The sequence below is a fragment of the Vidua macroura genome, unplaced genomic scaffold (assembly GCF_024509145.1).
Source record: "Vidua macroura isolate BioBank_ID:100142 unplaced genomic scaffold, ASM2450914v1 whyUn_scaffold_146, whole genome shotgun sequence".
Taxonomy (NCBI): domain Eukaryota; kingdom Metazoa; phylum Chordata; class Aves; order Passeriformes; family Viduidae; genus Vidua; species Vidua macroura.
Window position 1 is genome coordinate 182,308 of NW_026530554.1, and position 20,091 is coordinate 202,398.

Below are 20,091 nucleotides of genomic sequence, written 5' to 3' on the forward strand. Positions count from 1 at the left end.
CGTCGTGCCCCGCGCCGCGCCGACCAATCAGAGCGCGGCGACCTCCTCCCCATCGCGCCTCGCGCGCGGCGCCGTCCAATCAGCGCCCCGACCTTCCTCCCTTAACGTTTTGCGCGTTCACCAATCAGAAGCCGGCGCCCTTCCTCCCGTCGTGCCGCGCGCGGCGTTTCCACCAATCAGAGCGCGCCTCCTCCCCGCCGCCATTACAAGAAGGGCGCCGCCATCACCGCCAGGCCTGGGCAGGGTTTTATTGTCCCCAAAATTGTCCCCAAAATGTCCCCAAATTGTCCCCAAGGCGTCCCCGCTGGCGTTTTCGCTGTTCCTCCTCAGCAGAGCTTGACGCAGCCGCCGTGTCCGGTGCAGGCTGCGGGGAGAGGGCAGAGTGAGCGACACCGAGGCGGCGCAGGTGACACCGAGGTGGCACCGAGGTGGCACCGGGAGGTGGCCCAGGTGACAGGGACACACCCAGCACGCTGCTCCAGAAGCTGTGGCGGGTGGCGCTGCCGGTGACGCGGCCGGGCTCGGCGGGGTTGCGGCGGGTGCTGGTGACGGTGAGGGCGCGGCCGTGCTCGGGCACGGCGGTCACCTCCACGGTGACAATGTGACAGTCGGGGACACTGCGGGTGACAATTGGGGACACTGGTGTCACCTCCACGGTGACAATGTGACAGTCGGGGACACTGCGGGTGACAATTGGGGACACCGGTGTCACCTCCACGGTGACAATGTGACAGTCAGGGACACTGCGGGTGACAATTGGGGACATTGGGGACATTGGGGACACCGGTGTCACCTCCACGGTGACAATGTGACAGTCGGGGACACTGCGGGTGACAATTGGGGACACCGGTGTCACCTCCACGGTGACAATGTGACAGTCGGGGACACTGCGGGTGACAATTGGGGACACCGGTGTCACCTCCACGGTGACAATGTGACAGTCGGGGACACTGCGGGTGACAATTGGGGACACCGGTGTCACCTCCACGGTGACAATGTGACAGTCGGGGACACTGCGGGTGACAATTGGGGACACCGGTGTCACCTCCACGGTGACAATGTGACAGTCGGGGACACTGCGGGTGACAATTGGGGACCGGTGTCACCTCCACGGTGACAACGTGACAGTCGGGGACACTGCGGGTGACAATTGGGGACACCGGTGTCACCTCCATGGTGACAATGTGACACTGGGGACACTGCGGGTGACAATTGGGGACATTGGGGACATTGGGGACACCGGTGTCACCTCCACGGTGACAATGTGACAGTCGGGGACACTGCGGGTGACAATTGGGGACACCGGTGTCACCTCCACGGTGACAACGTGACAGTCGGGGACACTGCGGGTGACAATTGGGGACATTGGGGACATTGGGGACACCGGTGTCACCTCCACGGTGACAATGTGACAGTCGGGGACACTGCGGGTGACAATTGGGGACACCGGTGTCACCTCCACGGTGACAACATGACACTGGGGACAGTGACGGGGACACCGAGGGGACACTGGGGACATTGAGGGGACACTGCGGGGACAGTGGGGGTGGCACTGGGAGGACAGGGAGGGGACGCTGAGGTGACACAGAGGGGGACAGGGACTGGTGGCACAGGTGACACACAGGTGCCACAGGAGGTCACACAGGTGCCACACAGGTGACACACAGGAGGTGACACAGGTGACACACATCACACAGGTGCCACACAAGACGCCACAGGGGCCACACAGGTGACACAGGCACCACAGGAGGTGCCACAGGGGCCACACAGGTGCCACACATCACACAGGTGCCACCCCGGTGACACAGGTGGCACAGGAGGTGCCACAGGAGGTGCCACAGGTGACACACAGGTGCCACCCGGGTGACACAGGCGCCACAGGAGGTGACACAGGTGACACACAGGTGCCACACAGGTGCCACATGAAGTGCCACAGGTGCCATATGACATGACACAGGTGCCACCCAAATGCCACAGCTGCCACAGGAGGTGGCGCAGGTGACACATGCGCCACACACGTGCCACACACCACACAGGTGCCACCCAGGTGCCACAGGAGGTGACACAGGTGCCACCCTGGCGCCACAGGTGCCACCCAGGAGCCACCCAGGTGACACAGGAGGTGCCACCAAGGTGCCACACACCACACAGGTGCCACATAAGGTGCCACAGGTGCCACCCACATGCCACACAGATGCCACATAAAGTGACACAGGTGCCACCCAGGTGACACATGAGGTGCCACAGGAGGCGCCACGGGTGACACACAGGTGCCACTCAGGTGCCACAGCAGGTGCCACAGCTGCCACATGAGGTGACACAGGTGCCACCCAAATGCCACAGGTGCCACAGGAGGTGGCGCAGGTGCCACCCGGGTGCCACAGGAGGTGCCACAGGCGCCACCCAGTGACACACACCACACAGGTGCCACCCACGTGCCACCTGGGTGACACAGGCGCCACAGGTGGTGACACAGGTGCCACAGAGGTGCCATATAAGGTGCCACAGGTGCCATATAAGGTGACACAGGTGCCACAGAGGTGCCATATGAGGTGCCCCAGGCACCACCCAGGTGCCACAGGTGCCACAGGAGGTGACCCAGGTGCCACAGAGGTGCCATATAAGGTGCCACAGGTGCCACAGGAGGTGCCCCAGGTGCCACAGGAGGTGACGCAGGTGCCACAGGAGGTCACACAGGTGCCATATGAGGTGCCCCAGGTGCCACCCAGGTGCCCCAGGTGTCCCCCCGGAGCCCACCTGGGGTCGGCCACCAGGCAGGCGGTGACGCCGTCGAAGCCGAGGCGCGGCGCCGCCAGCGCGGCCGCGGCCATGGTGTTGACGTTGTTGGGGACGAGGGGACAGAGCGGGCGCAGGGGACCCTCGTACAGCACCGTCCTCGTCCCCGAGGCCACCGCGGCCGCCACGCGCGGGGACAGCCAGCCCTGCGGGCGGAAACTGCCCGGCGCCTTCATCATCGTCACCTTCAGCGCCTGGGGACACGGGGGACACGGGGACACAGTCATTGTCACCTCTGGGGACACGGGGACATGGTCATTGTCACCTCTGGGGACACAGGGACACGGTCATTGTCACCTCTGGGGACATGGGGACAGTCAGGGGACACGGTCATTGTCACCTCTGGGGACATGGGGACAGTCAGGGGACAGCCAGCCCTGCGGGCGGAAACTGCCCGGCGCCTTCGTCATCGTCACCTTCAGCGCCTGGGGACACGGGGACACGGTCATTGTCACCTCTGGGGACACAGGGACACCGTCAGGGGACACGGGGACACGGTCATTGTCACCTCTGGGGACACGGGGACAGTCAGGGGACAGCCAGGGGACACAGCCAGGGAGTGGCCCCAAAGGCAGGACATTGTCCCCAAACTCTGTCCCCAAGTCAGGAAATGTCCCCAGGGCTGGGGGACAGCCGGACACGAGGACAGTGAGGGGACAGGTTGGGGACAGCTGTGACAAGGTCAGGGACTGTCCCCAAAGCTGGGCCCCAGGGTCAGGAACTGTCCCCAGTGTCCCCAGTGTCCCCAGCAGTGTCACCTGCAGTGTCCCCGCGCTGTCCATCCTGGCCATGTCCCCATTGTCCCCAGTGTCCCCATTATCCCCATTGTCTCCAATGTCACCTGCAGTGTCCCCAGTGTCCCCATTGTTGTCACCTGCAGTGTCCCCGCACTGTCCATCCTGGCGATGTCCCCATTATCCCCAATGTCCCCATTGTCCCCAATGTCCCCAGTGTCCCCAGTGTCCCCATTGTCCCCAGTGTCCCCAGTGTCACCTGCAGTGTCCCTGCGCTGTCCATCCTGGCGATGTCCCCATTATCCCCAATGTCCCCATTGTCCCCAGTGCCCCCAGTGTCCCCAATGTCCCCATTGTCCCCAGTGTCCCCAATGTCCCCAGTGCCCCCATTGTCCCCATTGTCCCCAATGTCCCCAGTGCCCCCAGTGTCCCCAATGTCCCCATTGTCCCCAGTGTCCCCAATGTCACCTGCGAGTGTCCCCGCGCTGTCCATCCTGGCGATGTCCCCAGTGTCCTCATTGTCCCCAGTGTCCCCAATGTCCCCATTGTCCCCAATGTCCCAGTGTCACCTGCAGTGTCCCCGCGCTGTCCATCCTGGCGATGTCCTCGCAGCCCCAGAGCGCCCCCCTGGGGACGTACAGGGTGTGGCCCCCGCGCGCCGCCCGCCGCCCGGAGCCGCCGCTCGGTGACAGCGTCCGCCAGCGCCGAGGGGGACCCCAGCTGGGGACAGCAACGGGGACATTGGGGACATCGGGGACATCGGGGGCACTGGGGACATTGGGGACACTGGGGACATTGGGGACATTGGGGGGTTGGGGACAGTGGGGGCATTGGGGACATTGGGGCATTGGGACATCGGGGACATTGGGGGGATTGGGGACATTGGGGACATCGGGGACATTGGGGGGATTGAGGACATTGAGGGGGATTTGGGGACATTGGGGACATTGGAGGCATTGGGACATTGGGGGCAGTGGCGGGGTTGGAAGGGTTGGGGACATTGGGGACATTGGGGACTTTGGGGACATTGGGTTCGGTGACAGCGTCCGCCAGCGCCGAGGGGGACCCCAGCTGGGGACAGCAACGGGGACATTGGGGACATCGGGGGGATTTGGGGACATTGGGAGGATTGGGGACATTTGGGACATTGGGGACATGGGGGACATCAGGGACACTGGGGACATTGGGGGCATTGGGACACTGGGGGCAATGGCGGGGTTGGGGACATTGGGGGTACTGCGGGATTGGAAGGGTTGGGGACATTGGGGACATCGGGGACATTGGGGACATTGAGGACATTGGGGGGATTGGGGACACTGGGGACATTGGGGACATTGAGGTGTCACCATGAGGTCGGCGTGTCCCAGGATGTCCTCGCCGTGCTCCTGTGCCACGCACGGGTGTGCCACCTCCACCACCAGGTCCACCCCCCTGGGGACACCGTGGGGACAGCGCTGGGGACACGGCGGTGATGGGGGGGACGGGGGACAGCGGGGACACTGGGGACATCGGGGGGTTGGGGACATTGGGGACATCGAGGACACTGGGGACATTGGGGACATTGGGGGATTGGGGACATTGGGGACATCAGGGGATTGGAGGGATTGGGGACATTGAGGGGATTTGGGGACATTGGGGACATCATTGGGGACATTTGGGGCATTGGGGATGGGGATGGGGACATTTGGGGACATTGGGGACATTGGAGGGGTTGGGACATAGAGGACATCAGGGGTTGGCGGGCTTGGGGACATTGAGGGGGACATTGAGGGGACATTGGGGACATTGAGGGGACATTGGGGACATCAGGGGGATTGGGGACATTTGGGACATTTGGGACATTTGGGACATTGGGGACATTTGGGGACATTTGGGGACATTTGGGACATTGGGGACATTGGGGACATTTGGGGACATTGAGGACATCATTGGGGGATTGGGGACATTTGGGACATTTGGGACATTGGGGACATTTGGGGACATTTGGAGACATTGGGGACATTTGGGGACATTTGGGACATCATTGGGGATTGGGGACATTTGGGACATCGGGGCATTTTGGGTTTTTTTCAGGTGTTTTGGGATAGTTTTGGGGTGAATCCGGGCTGGTTTGGGATATTTGAATCCGGGACATTTTTGGGGGTGAATCCAGAATATTTTGGGGATGTTTTTGGGGTGACTCCGGGCAGTTTTGGGGAAGATTTTGGGGTGAATTTGGGGTATTTTTGGGGTGAATCCAGGATATTTTGGGGACATTTTTGGGGCAGTTTTGGGGAAGATTTTGGGGTGCATCTGGGCACTTTTGGTGTATTTTTGGGGTTACTCTGGGCAGTTTTGGGGATGTTTTTGGGGTGAATCCGGGCAGTTTTGGGACATTTTTGGGGTGAATCCGGGATATTTTTGGATATTTTTGGGATGAATCTGGGATATTCTGGGGACATTTTTGGGGTGAATTCAGGATATTTTTGGGGGCATTTTTTGGGTGAATCCGGGATATTTTTGGGATGAATCTGGGATATTTTGGGGACATTTTTGGGGTGCATCCGGAATATTTTGGGGACATTTTTGGGATGCATCCGGGCAGTTTTGGGGAGGTTTTTGGGGTGAACCCGGGCAGTTTTGGTGACATTTTTGGGGTGACTCCGGGCAGTTTTGGGGAGGTTTTTGGGGTGAATTTGGAGTATTTTTGGGGTGAATCCGGGATATTTTGGGGACATTTTTGGGGTGCATCCCGGGCAGTTTTGGTGACATTTTTGGGGTGACTCCGGGCAGTTTTGGGTGACATTTTTGGGGTGACTCCGGGCAGTTTTGGGGTCCCTCACGTGCTCGGCAGCTCCCGCAGGTCCCCCAGGCGCAGCGGGGGCGGCAGCGCCTCCAGCGCCCCCTGGCGGCGAGCCCAGACAAAGCACAGGGACAGACCGACGGACGGACCCTGCGACAGCAGCTGCGACACCAGGAACTGCCCTGGGGACATCGGGATCGTCATTGTCACCTCCTGTCACCTCCCCTGCGACAGCCCTGTCACCTCCTGTCACCTCCCCTGCGACAGCCCTGTCACCTCCCTGTGACAATGGACAGGGACAGACCGACGGACGGACCCTGCGACAGCAGCTGCGACACCAGGAACTGCCCTGGGGACATCGGGGACAGCCCTGTCACCTCCCCCTGTCACCCTCTGTCACCTCCCCTGGGACAGCCCTGTCACCTCCCTCCTGTCACCTCCCCTGTGACACCAGGAACTGCCCTGAGGGGACATCGGGGACAGCAGTGTCACCTCCCCCCTGTCCCCTCCTGTCCCCTCCTGTCACCTCCCCCCTGTCCATTCCTGTCACCTCCCCCCTGTCCATTCCTGTCACCTCCTGTCTCCTCCTGTCCCCTCCCCCTGGGACAGCCCTGTCACCTCCCTGTGACAATGGACAGGGACAGACCGACGGACGGACCCTGCGACAGCAGCTGTGACACCAAGAACTGCCCTGGGGACATCGGGGACAGCAGTGTCCCCTCCCCCTGTCCCCTCCTGTCCCCTCCCCCTATCCCCTCCTGTCCCCTCCTGTCCCCTTCCGTCACCTCCCCCTGTCCCCTCCTGTCACCTCCCCCCTGTCCCCTCCTGTCCCCTCCTGTCCCCTTCCGTCACCTCCCCCTGTCCCCTCCTGTCACCTCCCCCCTATCCCCTCCTGTCCCCTCCTGTCCCCTTCCGTCACCTCCCCTTGTCCCCTCCTGTCACCTCCCCCCTGTCCCCTCCTGTCCCCTCCTGTCACCTCCCCTGTGACACCAGGAACTGCCCTGAGGGGACACTGGGGACGTCGGGATTGTCGCTGTCCCCTCCCCTGGGACAGCCCTGTCCCCTCCCCCATTGTCCCCTCCCTCCTGTCCCCTCCTGTCCCCTCCTGTCCCCTCCCCCATTGTCCCCTCCCCCTGTCCCCTCCTGTCACCTTCCAGCACCCCCCAATGTCCCCTCCCAGTCCCTCCCAGTCTGTCCCAGTCCCTCCCAGTGTCCCCTCCCAATGTCCCCAACGTGCCCCCAGTGTCCCCTCCCAGTTTCCCCCAGTTTGTCCCAGTCCCTCCCAGTATCCCCCAGTCCCTCCCAGTTTGTCCCAGTCCATCCCCAGTCCCCCCCAGTCCATCCCAGTCCCCACCAGTTCCTCCCAGTCCCTCCCAGTATCCCCCAGTTTGTCCCAGTCCATCCCAGTCCATCCCAGTTTGTCCCAGTCCATCCCAGTTTGTCCCAGTCCATCCCAGTCCATCCCAGTACCCCCCCAGTCCATCCCAGTTTGTCCCAGTTTATCCCAGTCCCCCCCCAGTCCCTCCCAGTATCCCCCCAGTTCCTCCCAGTCCCCCCCAGTCCCTCCCAGTATCCCCCAGTTCCTCCCAGTCCCTCCCAGTCCATCCCAGTCCATCCCAGTCCCCCCCCAGTCCCCCCCAGTCCCTCCCAGTATCCCCCAGTTCCTCCCAGTTCCTCCCAGTCCATCCCAGTCCATCCCAGTCCATCCCAGTTCCCCCCAGTTTGTCCCAGTCCCCCCCCAGTCCATCCCAGTCCCCCCCCAGTCCCCCCCAGTCCCTCCCAGTCCCTCCCAGTTTATCCCTGTTTATCCCAGTCCCCCCCAGTTCCCTCCCAGTTCCCCCAGTACCTGAGCTCGCCGTATCCCAGGATTCCGACGCGCCGAATCCGCGCCTGCTCCTCCATGGCCTGGGGGCGGCCAATTAACGCTAATTAACCCCTAATTAACACTAGTTAACGCTAATTAACCCTCATTAAACACGATTTAACCCCTAATTAACGGCAACTGACCCCTAATTAACCCCTAATTAACCCTAATTAAACACAATTTAACCCCTAACTAAAACTAACTGACCCCATAATTAACCCCTAATTAAAGCTAATTGAACCCTAATTAACCGTAATTAAACACGATTTAACCCCTAATTAACACTAATTAGTCCTAATTAAACACGACCTAACCCCTAATTAACACTCATTAACCCTAACTAACCCCTAATTAATCCTAATTAAACGCTATTTAACCCCTAATTAAAACTAATTAACCCACAATTAACCCCTAATTAACCCCCAAATAACCCCTAAGTAACCCAAATTAACACTAATTAACAGCAATTAACCCCTAATTAACACTAATTAACACTAATTAGCACCGATTAACACTACTTAACTCATAATCAAGCACTAATTAACAGTAATTAACCCCTAAGTAACACTAATTAAGACTAAATAACCCCTAATTAGCACTAAATAGCACTAATTAACCACCCAAATTAACCACCAACACCCCTAATTAACCCCCAAACCTCCGTAATTAACCCCCAAAACCCCTTCATTAACCCCCTCAACCCCCTTAATTAATCCCCAAAACCGCCTAATTAACCCCCAATCCCCCTTAATTAACCCCGCACGCCTTAATTACCCCCCAAACCCCCTTAACCACCCCCCAGCCCCCCCCCAATTACCGCCCTAATTAACCCCAACTCACTAATTAGCGGCCGCTCCCCTCCCCCTCCTGCGCCCTTTGCCCCCCCCGCCCCTCCCCCCCTCCCCCGCGGGGCGTGGCCTAAGGTCATTGGGGGCGTGGCCTGCGGTCTTTGGGGCGGGACTTGAGCGTTTGGGGGGCGGGGCCTAAGGTGATTGGGGGGCGGGGGGGACACCCCGATTTTGGGCGGTTCCATTTTTTTATTCGGGGGGGAGGGGTCCCCAAATTTGGGGAGGGGGGCAAATTTTGGGCGGTTCCATTTTTATTTTGGGGGGGGGTCGCGCCTTTAGGACCCCCAAATTTGGGGAGGGGTCCTCACATTTTGGACGATTCCATTTTTATTTTGGGGGGGGTCGTGCCTTTGGTCCCCAAATTTTGGGGAGGTTCCATTCTATTTTGGGGGGGGTCGCACCTTTGGCACCCCTAAATTTGGGGAGGGGTCCTCACATTTTGGACGATTCCATTTTTATTTTGGGGGGTCGTGCCTTTAGGACCCCCAAATTTGGGGAGGGGTCCTCACATTTTGGGCGGTTCCGTTTTATTTTTGGGGGGGTCGCACCTTTGGGACCCCTAAATTTGGGTGGGGTCCTCACATTTTGGGTGGTTCCATTTTATTTTGGGGGGGGGGTCGCGCCTTTGGGACCCCAAATTTTGGGGGAGGGGATTCGATTTTTGGGAGGGGTCCCCAATTTTTGGGAGGTTCCATTTTTTTTGGGGGGGTCCCGAGTCTTGGGGGGGGGGGGGGGGGTTCATCCTTGGCACCTTTTTGGGTGGGGGTCCCAATTTTTGGGAAGGTTCCATTTTTTACGGCGGGGGTCGCTCCCCTGGGTCTCTTTAATGGTGGAAGGTCCCAAATTTGGGGAGGGGTCTCCAATTTTTGGGGGGGGGGTCGCGCCCTTAGAACCCCAAATTTTGGGGGAGTCCCACAATTGAGGGGGGGGTCACACCCTTGGGACCCCAAATTTTGGGGGGGGGGTCCCTTTTTTGGGGGTGGTCACACCCTTGGGACCCCAAATTTTGGTGGGGGGTCCCCATTTTTGGCGTCCCCCCCCCCTCCCCAATTCCATTTTCCCGGAGGGGGTCGCGATAACCGATCCCCCCGCTGTTCCCGTTGCCATGGGAACCGCCCCTCTCCCGTTCCCATGGCAACCGCCATTCCCTCAATACACCCCTCCCTCCGCGCCGCTGTTCCCGTTACCATGGAAACACCACGCCCCCCACGCTGATCCCACGGTCGTACCCCCTCCCCCCGCGCCGCTGTCGCCATGGCAACGCCGCAGTGCCATCCCACCCCCCCCCGCGCTGTTCCCATGGCAACCGCGCATCCGCAGCGCCCCCCCCGCTCCGTTCCCATGGCAACGGGAACAGCGGCAGGAGGGGGAGCCCCCCCCGGGACCTGCGGGGGGTTTTGGGGCGATTTTGGGTTTTTTTTAGCGGATTTTGGGGAAATTTTGGGGTTTTTTTAGGGGATTTTTGGGGCATTTTGGGGTTTTTTGGGGGGAATTCGGGGGGACTTCGGTGGTTTTGGGGCATTTTTGGGGTATTTTTGGGTGGCTTTTGGGTGGGTTTTGGGGATTTTTTAGATTATTCGGGGGCATTTTTGGGGGGTTTAGGGGCGATTTTAGGATATTTTGGGGTGGGTTTTGGGGGATTTTGGGGAATTTAGGTCATTTGGGGGTATTTTCGGTGGTTTTTGGGGCGATTTTGCGGTGTTCTAGGGGCAATTTTAGGATACTTCGGGGCTATTTGGGGTATTTTTTGAGAATTTGGGTGGTTTTGGGGCCATTTTGAGATATTTTAGGTGTGGCTTTTGGGGATTTTTTTTGGGAAATTTGGGATTGTTTTGGGGGGTTTTGGGTGGGGTTTTTTGCATTTTTGGGGTGTTTTTAGGGTATTTTTGGGGTGTTTTGTGGTGGTTTTAGTGAGGGGTTTGGGGTATTTTTGGGCACCGTTTTGGGGCATTTTGAGGGGAATTTTGGGGGGTGGTAATTTGGGGTATTTTTGGTGTAGTTTTTGGAGCATTTTTTGGTGTAATTTTTGGCATTTTGGGGTAATTTTGGGCATATTTTTGGTGTGGGCTTTGGGGTATTTTTGGAGGTGATTTGGGGGTATTTTTTGAGGTGGTTTTGGGGTATTTTTGGCGAGATTTTCAGGTATTTTTAAAGCGGGATTCGATGTTGATTTTGGGGTGATTTGGGGGTATTTTTGGGGCGATTTGGGGGTATTTTTTGGGGTGGTTTGGGGGCATTTCTGGAGTGTTCTCGACCACGTCAATGGACACCTCGGTCCAGGGTCATTCACAGCCCAAAAATCACCCCAAAATCACCAAAACACCCCAAAAACCATCCCAAAACCACCCCAACCCCTCTGACCCCCCCAACCCTAAATCGGCTCCGGTACCACCCTAACCCCACATCGGAAATGCTCCAAAATCACCCAAAACCACCCTAAAAATACCCAAAACCAACCCAAACCACCCAAACCAACCCAAACCACCAAAAACCAACCCAAACCCACCAAACCCACCCAAACCAACCCAAACTCAACCCAAACCAACCAAAACCAACCCAAAACCACCCAAACTCAACCCAAACCCACCCAACCCACCCAAACCAACCCAAAAACCAACCCAAAACCAACCCAAACCAACCAAAACCAACCCAAAACCACCCAAACTCAACCCAAACCCAACCAAACCAACCCCAAAACCAACCCAAACTCAACCCAAACCACCAAAACCCAACCCAAACCAACCCAAAACCAACCCAAACCAACCCAAACCCACCAAACCAACCCAAAACCAACCCAAACCAACCCAAACCCACCAAACCAACCCAAAACCAACCCCAAACCAACCCCAAAACATCCAAGACCACCCAAAAAACACTCAAAACCACCCCAAACCCAACCCAAACCAGCCCAAACCACCCTAAAACCAGATGAGAATCCCACAACGATCCAAACCCAACCTAAACGACCCAAAAACCACCCCAAAACCTCTCAAACCCACCCCAAACCCAGCTCAACCCCCCGCTAAACCCAGCCCAAATCACTCCAAATCCATCCTAAACCACCCTAAACGCACCCTAAGCCATTCAAACCCCCTAAAACCACCCTAAAACCCCTCAAACCCACCCTAAACCCCCCTAAACCCAGCCTAAACCACCCCAAACCCCATCTTAACCCACCCTAGACCCATCCTAAGCCATCCAACACCCCCCAAAACCACCCCAAACCCCCTCAAACACACCCCAAACGCCCCCTAAACCCAGCCCAAGTCACTCCAAACCCCCCTAAACCACCCTAAGCCATCCAACCCCCCCAAAACCACCCCAAAACCCCTCAAACCCACCTGAAACGCCCCCAAACCCAGCCCAAATCACTCCAAACGCCCCTAAGACCACCCCAAAACCCCTCAAACCCACCCGAAACGCCCCTAAACCCAGCCCATGTCACTCTGAACCCATCCTAAACCACCCCAAACCCATCCTAACCCACCCTAAACCATCCAAACCCCCCTCAAACCCACCCCAAACGCCCCTAAAACCCAGCCCAAATCACCCCTAAACCCATCCTAAACCACCCTAAGCCATCCAAACCCCCCTAAAACCACCCCAAACACCCTCAAAGCCACCGAAACCCCCCCTAAACACAGCCCAAATCACTCCAAACCCCCCCTAAACCACCCCAAACCCAACCTAACCTACCCTAAGCCACCCAAACCCCCCTAAAACCCCCTAAAACCACCCCAAAAGCCCTCAAACCCACCCCAAACCCCCCTAAACCCAGCCCAAGTCACTCCAAACCTCCCTAAGCCCACCCCAAACCCCCCTCAAACCCACCCGAAACCCCCCTAAACCCAGCCCAAATCACCCCAAACCCATCCTAACCCACCCTAAGCCATCCAAACCCCCCTAAAACCCCCTAAAACCACCCCAAAACCCCTCAAACCCACCCGAAACGCCCCTAAACCCCCCCAAACCCACCCCAAACCCCCCTAAACCCAGCCCAAGTCACTCCAAACCCCCCTAAAACCACCCCAAACCCCCTAAAACCACCCCAAACCCATCCTAACCCACCCTAAGCCACCCAAACCCCCCCAAAACCACCCCAAACCCCCCCAAACCCAGCCCAAGTCACTCCAAACCCCCCTAAACCCACCCCAAACCCCCTCAAACCCACCCGAACCCCCCCCTAAACCCAGCCCAAATCACTCCGAACCCCCCTAAAACCACCCCAACCCCCCCCAAACCCACCCCAAACCCCCCTAAACCCAGCCCAAGTCACTCCAAACCCCCCTAAAACCACCCCAAACCCCTAAAACCACCCCCAAACCCCTCAAACCCACCCGAAACGCCCCCAAACCCAGCCCAAATCACTCCAAACCCCCTCAAACCCCACCCCAAACCCCCCCAAAACCCAACCCAAACGCCCCTAAACCCCCCAAACCCATCCTAACCCACCCCAAACCCCCCCAAACCCACCCCAAACCCCCCTAAACCCCAGCCCAAGTCACTCCGGACCCGTCCTGAAGCCCCTAAACCCGCCCCAAATCCCGGCTTCAGCTCCCGCCTCCCTCCCCGTGCCCGGCGCCGTTGGAAACACCCGCTGGGTTTTTATTAAAGTAGGAAAGTTTCGCTTCTTTTCGGCCGCGGCGAATTAAAAAATCCCCCCCCGGCCCCTCCCCCACCACCCTCCCCTCCCCCCACCCCGACCCCTCCCCCCACCTTTTGCACTTTGCGTCCCCTCCCCCACCCCCGTTTTTGGGGGTCCCCCCCCATTTTTCGGGGTCAAATTTGGGGTTTTGGGGTCCAATTTTGGGGGGGGTTGGGGTTCAATTTGGGGGGTTGGGGTCCAATTTTTGGGGCTGGGGGCGTTTCTTGAATGGAGGGGGGGGTTTGGGGGTCCCCGCCCCCCGTTTTTGGGGGGGGTCCCCTCATTTTGGGGGGTCTCCCCCCCCCATTTTTCCTCCGTTTTGGGGGGGGGGTCCAAACCTTAATTTGGGGGGGGGGTTCCAAACCCCCAATTTTTGGGGGGCTGAAAATTTTAATTGGGGGGGTCCCATCTTATTTTGGGGGGGGGTCCTCACGTTCTCCCCCCCTATTTTTGGGGGGGTCTACTCCGAGTCCGCAGGTGGGGGGGGTCCCGCACCCCAAATTTTTTTTGGGGGGGTCAGCTCCAAGTCCGTGGTTTTGGGGGGGGTCCCACCCCCCCATTTTTGGGGGGCTCCTCTTCAGCTCCGCAGGTGAGGGGGGGTCCCGCACCCCAATTTTTTTTGGGGGGGTTCAGCAACAGGTCCAAAGTTCCGGGGGGGTCCCGCACCCCAAATTTTTTTGAGGGTGGGGGGTCAGCTCCAGGTCCGTGGTTTTGGGGGGGTCCCACCCCCATTTTTGGGGGGTTCCCCCCTCGTTTTTGGGGGGTCTTCATCTCCAAGTCCAAAGTTCGGGGATTGGGGGGGTCCCCCCCTAATTTTTGGGGGGGGGTCTCCCCATTTTTAGGGGTTTTCCATCCCATCCAACACCAATTTAGTGGGGGGGGGTCCCCAATTTTTTGGGGTTTCCTCCAGGTCCGCAGGTCCGGGGGTTCCCCTAAATTTTTGGGGGGTTTCCCTTAAACTTTTGGGGGGTCCCCCCACCTATTTTAGGGTTTCCCCATAATTTTCTGAGGGTTTTCTCCATTTTTTTAGGGTTTTCTCCCTATTTTTTAAGGGTTTTCTCCATTTTTTTCGGGTTTCCCTCACATTTTTGGGGGGATTTTCTCCCATAATTTTTGGGGTGCTTCCCCACATTTTTTTCGGGTTTTCCCCAAATTTTGGGGGGGATTTTTCTCCACATTTTTTGGGCTTTCCCCCACATTTCTTGGGGATTATCCTCCACATTTTTTCACCCTTTCCCCCTACATTTTTTAGGGTTCCCCTCATATTTTTTAAGGTTTCCTCCATAATTTTTCACGCCATTTCCCTCACATTTTTTGGGGATTTTCCGCCCTTTTTTTTTAGGACTTTCCCCCCCATTTTTGGGGCATTTTCCCCACATTTTTGGGTTTTTTTTCTTCTCCTTTCCAAAAGTATCTCCCCCATTTTTTGGGGAGCATTTCCCCCACATTTTTCGGTGATTTTCCCACTCACTTTTTGGGGATTTTCCTCCACATTTTTTAATACTTCCCCCCCCATTTTTTTCGGTGATTTTCCTCCACATTTTGGGGGGATTTTCCTCCAAATTTTTTAGGAGACTCCCCCACATTTTTCAGGAGTCTCGTCCCCATTTTTTAGGAGTTTCCCCATTTTTTTTGTGCCGTCTCCTCCAGTTTTTTTTGTTGGATTTTCTCCCCCATTTTTAAGCGTTTCCCCCATATTTCTGAAGATTTTCCTCCACTTTTTTTTTTTTTTTTTAAGTTTTCTCCACTTTTTTTAGGAGTTTCTCCCCCATTTTGGGAGGATTTTCTTCCATATTTTGTAGGTGTCCCCCCCAATTTTTTTTAGGAGTCTCCCCCAATTTTTTTTCCGGCGCCTCCCCCAATTTTTTTTGGAGATTCCCCCACATTTTTAAGGGGTTTTCCCCCACATTTTTGGGATGTTTTTTCCCCCCATCCTTTCCAGGAGTTTTTTCCCACACATTTTCTCAGCACTCCCCCCCCACATTTTTGGGGGATTTCCCCCCATTTCCTCAGCGTCTCCCCCATTTTTCCAGCTCCATCCCCCAATTCCTCCGAGCCTCCCCTCACATTTCTCCTCTTCCTCTCCCCCAAAAATCTTCTTTTTTGTTCGTTTGTTTGTTTTTTGTGGTGGTTTTTTTTTTTTTTTTTTCCCCTTTTTTCCTTCCGTCCGGGTGGATTTTCGGGGCGAGGGGGGGGGTGGCTTCCAATCCCCCCCTCCAACCCCCACCCCCAAAAAAAAAAAAAAAAAAAATCTCAGATCTGCGTCTCCTGCACGTTCTCCTTGGAGGGGGCTCTTGAAGAGCAGCGGCTCGTGCACCGAGTTGAGCAGCGGCGTCTTCCCGCAGCCCAGCGCCGCCGCCGGGGCCGCCGTAGTGGGCGGCCAACGCCGCGTACCTGTCCAGGTGCTCCCTCTCCAACGCCGGCAGCGCCAACCGGTTGTCCCCACCCGTCCCGGCGCCGCCGCCGGGGGCCGCCGCCGCCCCCCGCCGGCGGGACCTCCGGCCAGCTCGTCCTCGACGTTGACGATCTCCACGGCGCGCGCGGGGGCCGCCGCGGTGCTTGTGGCGCTGGTGCTGCTTGCGGAGCTTGTAGAAGGCCACCAGCATGACGGCGGCCATGAAGGTGATGGCCACGAAGCAGCCGATGATGATCTTGGTGGTCTTCAAGACGTCGTCCAAATCTTGGAGACCTCCCCCCGGCCGCCGCGCCGGCCGCCGCCGCCGTGATGGGCACGGTGAAGGGTTTGCCGGTGGCGCGCGTGGCCGGGGCGGCCGTAGAGGCGCCGGCCGGTTCCCAGCCGGCCCGCCGTGGGGCGCGGCGGGGGTCTGGGGAGCTTGGTCGTCGCCGCCGGCGCCCTCGGTGGTCTCCACGGTGACCGTGGTGAAGTAGGTGTAGCCGGTGGCCGCGGCGGCGGCCGCGGCGGCCGCGGCGGGCGTCGGCGGCCGAGACGTTGAGCGTGGCGGTGGCCGTGGTGTTGCCGGCGGCGTTGGTGACCATGCAGGTGTACTGCCCGGTGTCCTGCACGGTGACGTTGGTGAAGTTGAGCGTCCCGTCGTGCAGCACCGAGATGCGCACGCGGTACGAGCCGTGCGTCATCAGCGTCCCGTTGGGCGTCAGCCAGTTGACCGACGTCATGGCCGTGCCCGTGCGGCACTTGAGCTCGGCCGCCATGCCCTCGGTGACGTTGAGGTCGGCCGGCGGCTCCACGATGACCGGCGCGTAGCAGGTGAAGTGGCCGGGCTCCAGCTCGCCCAGGTAGCGGCCGCGGCAGCGCCGGCGGCGCGTGGCAGCGGGCGCAGCAGCTGGTGTTGCTGGGCACGGTCTCGCGCAGCCACCAGCTGAGCCAGAGCACGTCGCAGTCGCAGCGCCAGGGGGTTGTGGTGCAGGTGCACGCGCTCCAGCCGGTGCAGCGGCGCGAAGAGGTCGTGCGGCAGCGAGGCCAGGTCGTTGTGGGCCAGGTTCAGCTCCTCCAGCGCCTTCAGGTCGTCGAACGCGTTGCGCTCCACCGCCCGCCACCCGCGCGTGCATCAGCCACAGCTTCCTCAGGCTGCCCAAGCCCTGGAAGGAGCCCGGCCGCACCCGGCCCAGGCGGTTCCCGGACAGCTCCAGCTCCTCCAGCCTCACCAGCGCCGTCAGGTTGGGGATCTCCTTGAGGTTGCACATGCCCAAGTTGAGGTAGCGCAGGTTGACCAGGCCCTCGAAGGCGGCCTCCGAGATGTACTCGAGGCGCTTGAGCTCGCCCAGGTCGAGGCGGCGCAGCGAGGGCACGCGGTTGAAGGCGTAGCTGGGGATGCTCTCGATGGGGTTGTTCCTCAGCCACAGCTCGCGCAGCTTGGACAGGTACTCGAAGGCCTGCGTGGGGCACCGTGGTCAGGCGGTTGTCGAAGAGCTCCAGCGTGTTGAGGTTGGGCAGCCCGTTGAAGGCGCCCACCTCCACCTTGCGGACCAGGTTGCGGCTGAGCTGGAGGATCTCCAGGTGGCGCAGGTGCTTGAAGGTGTCGGTGCGGATCACCTGCGCGGGGAGGCAATTGGTTCGTTTGGGTAATTGTAATTAAGGGGAAGCGGCAAAGGTGGGTTGGTTTGGTAATCGTAATTAAGGAGAAGAACCAAAGGTTGGGTGGTTCCATAGTTGTAATTAAGAAGAACCAAAGGTTGGTTCGTTTGGTAACGGTAATTAAGGGGAAGCACCAAAGATTGGTTGGTTGGGTAATTGTAATTAAGGGAGAAGAACCAAAGGTTGGTTGGTTCCATAGCTGTAATTAAGAAGAACCAAAGATTGGTTCGTTTGGTAACGGTAATTAAGGGGAAGCACCAAAGATTGGTTCGTTGGGTAATTGTAATTAAGGAGAAGAACCAAAGGTTGGTTGGTTCCATAGTTGTAATTAAGAACCAAAGGTTGGTTCATTTGGTAACGGTAATCAAGGAGAACCACCAAAGTTTGGTTGGATTCATAACTGTAATTAAGAAGAACCAAAGGTTGGTTCATTTGGCAACGGTAATTAAGGAGAAGCACCAAAGTTTGGTTGGATTCATAGCTGTAATTAAGAAGAACCAAAGGTTGGTTCATTTGGTAATTGTAATTAAGGAGAAGCACCAAAGATTGGTTGCTTTCATAATTATAATTAAGGAGAATGAAAGATTGTTTGGTTTGGCAAGTGTAATTAAGGAGAAGCACCACAGATGGGTTGGTTTCGTAATTATAATTAAGAAGAACCAAAGGTTGGTTGGTTTGGTAACGGTAATTAAGGGGAAGCAGCGGAGATTGGTTGGTTTCGTAATTATAATTAAAGAGAAGCACCAAAGGTTGGTTCGTTTGGTAATCGTAATTAAGGAGAAGAACCAAAGATTGGTTTGTTTGGTAATGGTAATTAAGGGGAAGCACCAAAGATTGGTTGGTTTGGTAATTGTAATTAAGGAGAAGAACCAAAGGTTGGTTCGTTTGGTAATCATAATTAATGAGAAGAACCAAAGGTTGGTTCGTTTGGTAATCGTAATTAATGAGAAGAACCAAAGGTTGGTCAATTTGGTAATTATAATTAATGAGAAGTAGCAAAGGTTGGTCGGTTTGGTAATTATAATTAAGGAGAAGCACCAAAGATTGGTTGGTTTGGTAATTGTAATTAAGAAGAGAACCAAAGGTTGGTTCATTTGGTACTCATAATTAAGGAGAAGCACCAAAGATTGGTTGGTTTGGTAACTGTAATTAAGGGGAAGAACCAAAAGTTGGTTCGTTTGGTAACGGTAATTAAGGAGAAGAACCAAAGATGGGTTGGTTTGGCAACTGTAATTAAGGAGAAGAACCAAAGGTTGGTCAATTTGGTAATTACAATTAATGAGAAGCAGCGAAGGTTGGTCGGTTTGGTAATTATAATTAAAAAGAAGCACCAAAGGTTGGTTCGTTTGGTAATCGTAATTAAAAAGAAGCACCAAAGGTTGGTTCGTTTGGTAATCGTAATTAATGAGAAGCACCAAAGGTTGGTTCGTTTGGTAATCGTAATTAATGAGAAGCACCAAAGAAGTGTTTTCTTCTTGTGGAGAAATTTCTATAATATTAATAATAATAAATTAATAGCAAATAATTTATTAGTACGGACTTTAGCACGCATTTGAATGCTTTAGCACAAACTTTGATACTTTAGGCCGGACTTTAATACTTCAACGTGGACTTTGATTAATACTTTAGGCTGGACTTGAATCTTTGAGCACAGACTTTAGCGCAGACTTTAATATCTTAGCGCGGACTTTAATACTTTAACACGGACTTTAGCACGGACTTTAATACTTGAGCATGGGATTTAATACTTTAGCACGGAACTTAATGCTTTAGCTCAGAATTTAATACATTAGCACAGAGTTTAATGCTTTAGCACTGAGTTTAATACCTTAGCACTGAGTTTAATACCTTAGCATGGAATTTAGCACGGGCTTTAATACCTTAGCACCAACTTTAATACTTGAGCACCGACTTTATTGCTTCAGGACGGACTTTGATACTTTAGTCTGGACTTTAAGACTTTAGTATGGAGTTTGGCACAGATTTTAATACTTTAGCACAGACTTTAATTAATACTTTAGCACGGACTTCACTACTTTAGCACAGACTTTAATTAATACTTTAGCACGGACTTCACTACTTTAGCACAGACTTTAATCAATACTCCAGCATGGGCATTAATACTTCAGCAGCGACTTTAGCACAGACTTTAAAGCTTTAGCTTGGAATGTCATACTTCAGCACGGAATTTAGCACGGGCTTTAATACCTCAGCACCGACTTTAATACTCGAGCACTGATTTTAATACTTGAGCACCGACTTTATTGCTTCAGGACGGACTCCGATACTTCAGTACGGATTTTAATGCTTTAGCACGGATTTTGGCACAGATTTTAATGCTTTAGCATGGACTCTAGTACTTTAGCAC

General features: G+C 56.1%; 2 protein-coding genes and 1 long non-coding RNA gene across 3 annotated transcripts; 1 reads left to right on the plus strand and 2 right to left on the minus strand.

Moving 5' to 3' along the window:
* Window positions 1-261: 261 nt before the first annotated feature.
* ASPDH (aspartate dehydrogenase domain containing) lies at window positions 262-6,516 on the minus strand. The gene is given in 7 exon segments (XM_053969239.1): window positions 262-364; window positions 466-617; window positions 2,758-2,990; window positions 4,100-4,192; window positions 4,194-4,250; window positions 4,877-4,961; window positions 6,353-6,516. Coding segments are annotated over 7 exon segments (822 nt in total). The 3' UTR covers window positions 262-326.
* On the plus strand, window positions 771-1,619 carry LOC128802694 (uncharacterized). Its single transcript, XR_008435551.1, has 3 exons — window positions 771-1,066; window positions 1,129-1,327; window positions 1,504-1,619. It is a non-coding gene; the product is annotated as an uncharacterized LOC128802694 (long non-coding RNA).
* Window positions 6,517-15,922: 9,406 nt separating the features above from the next.
* Window positions 15,923-17,714, minus strand: LRRC4B (leucine rich repeat containing 4B; the record flags this gene model as incomplete). Its single annotated transcript, XM_053969240.1, is given in 12 exon segments — window positions 15,923-15,958; window positions 15,960-16,016; window positions 16,018-16,157; window positions 16,160-16,214; window positions 16,216-16,356; window positions 16,358-16,461; window positions 16,464-16,603; window positions 16,605-16,936; window positions 16,938-17,042; window positions 17,044-17,178; window positions 17,180-17,530; window positions 17,532-17,714. Coding segments are annotated over 12 exon segments (1,779 nt in total), but the record flags the coding sequence as incomplete, so codon positions are not given.
* Window positions 17,715-20,091: the final 2,377 nt, after the last annotated feature.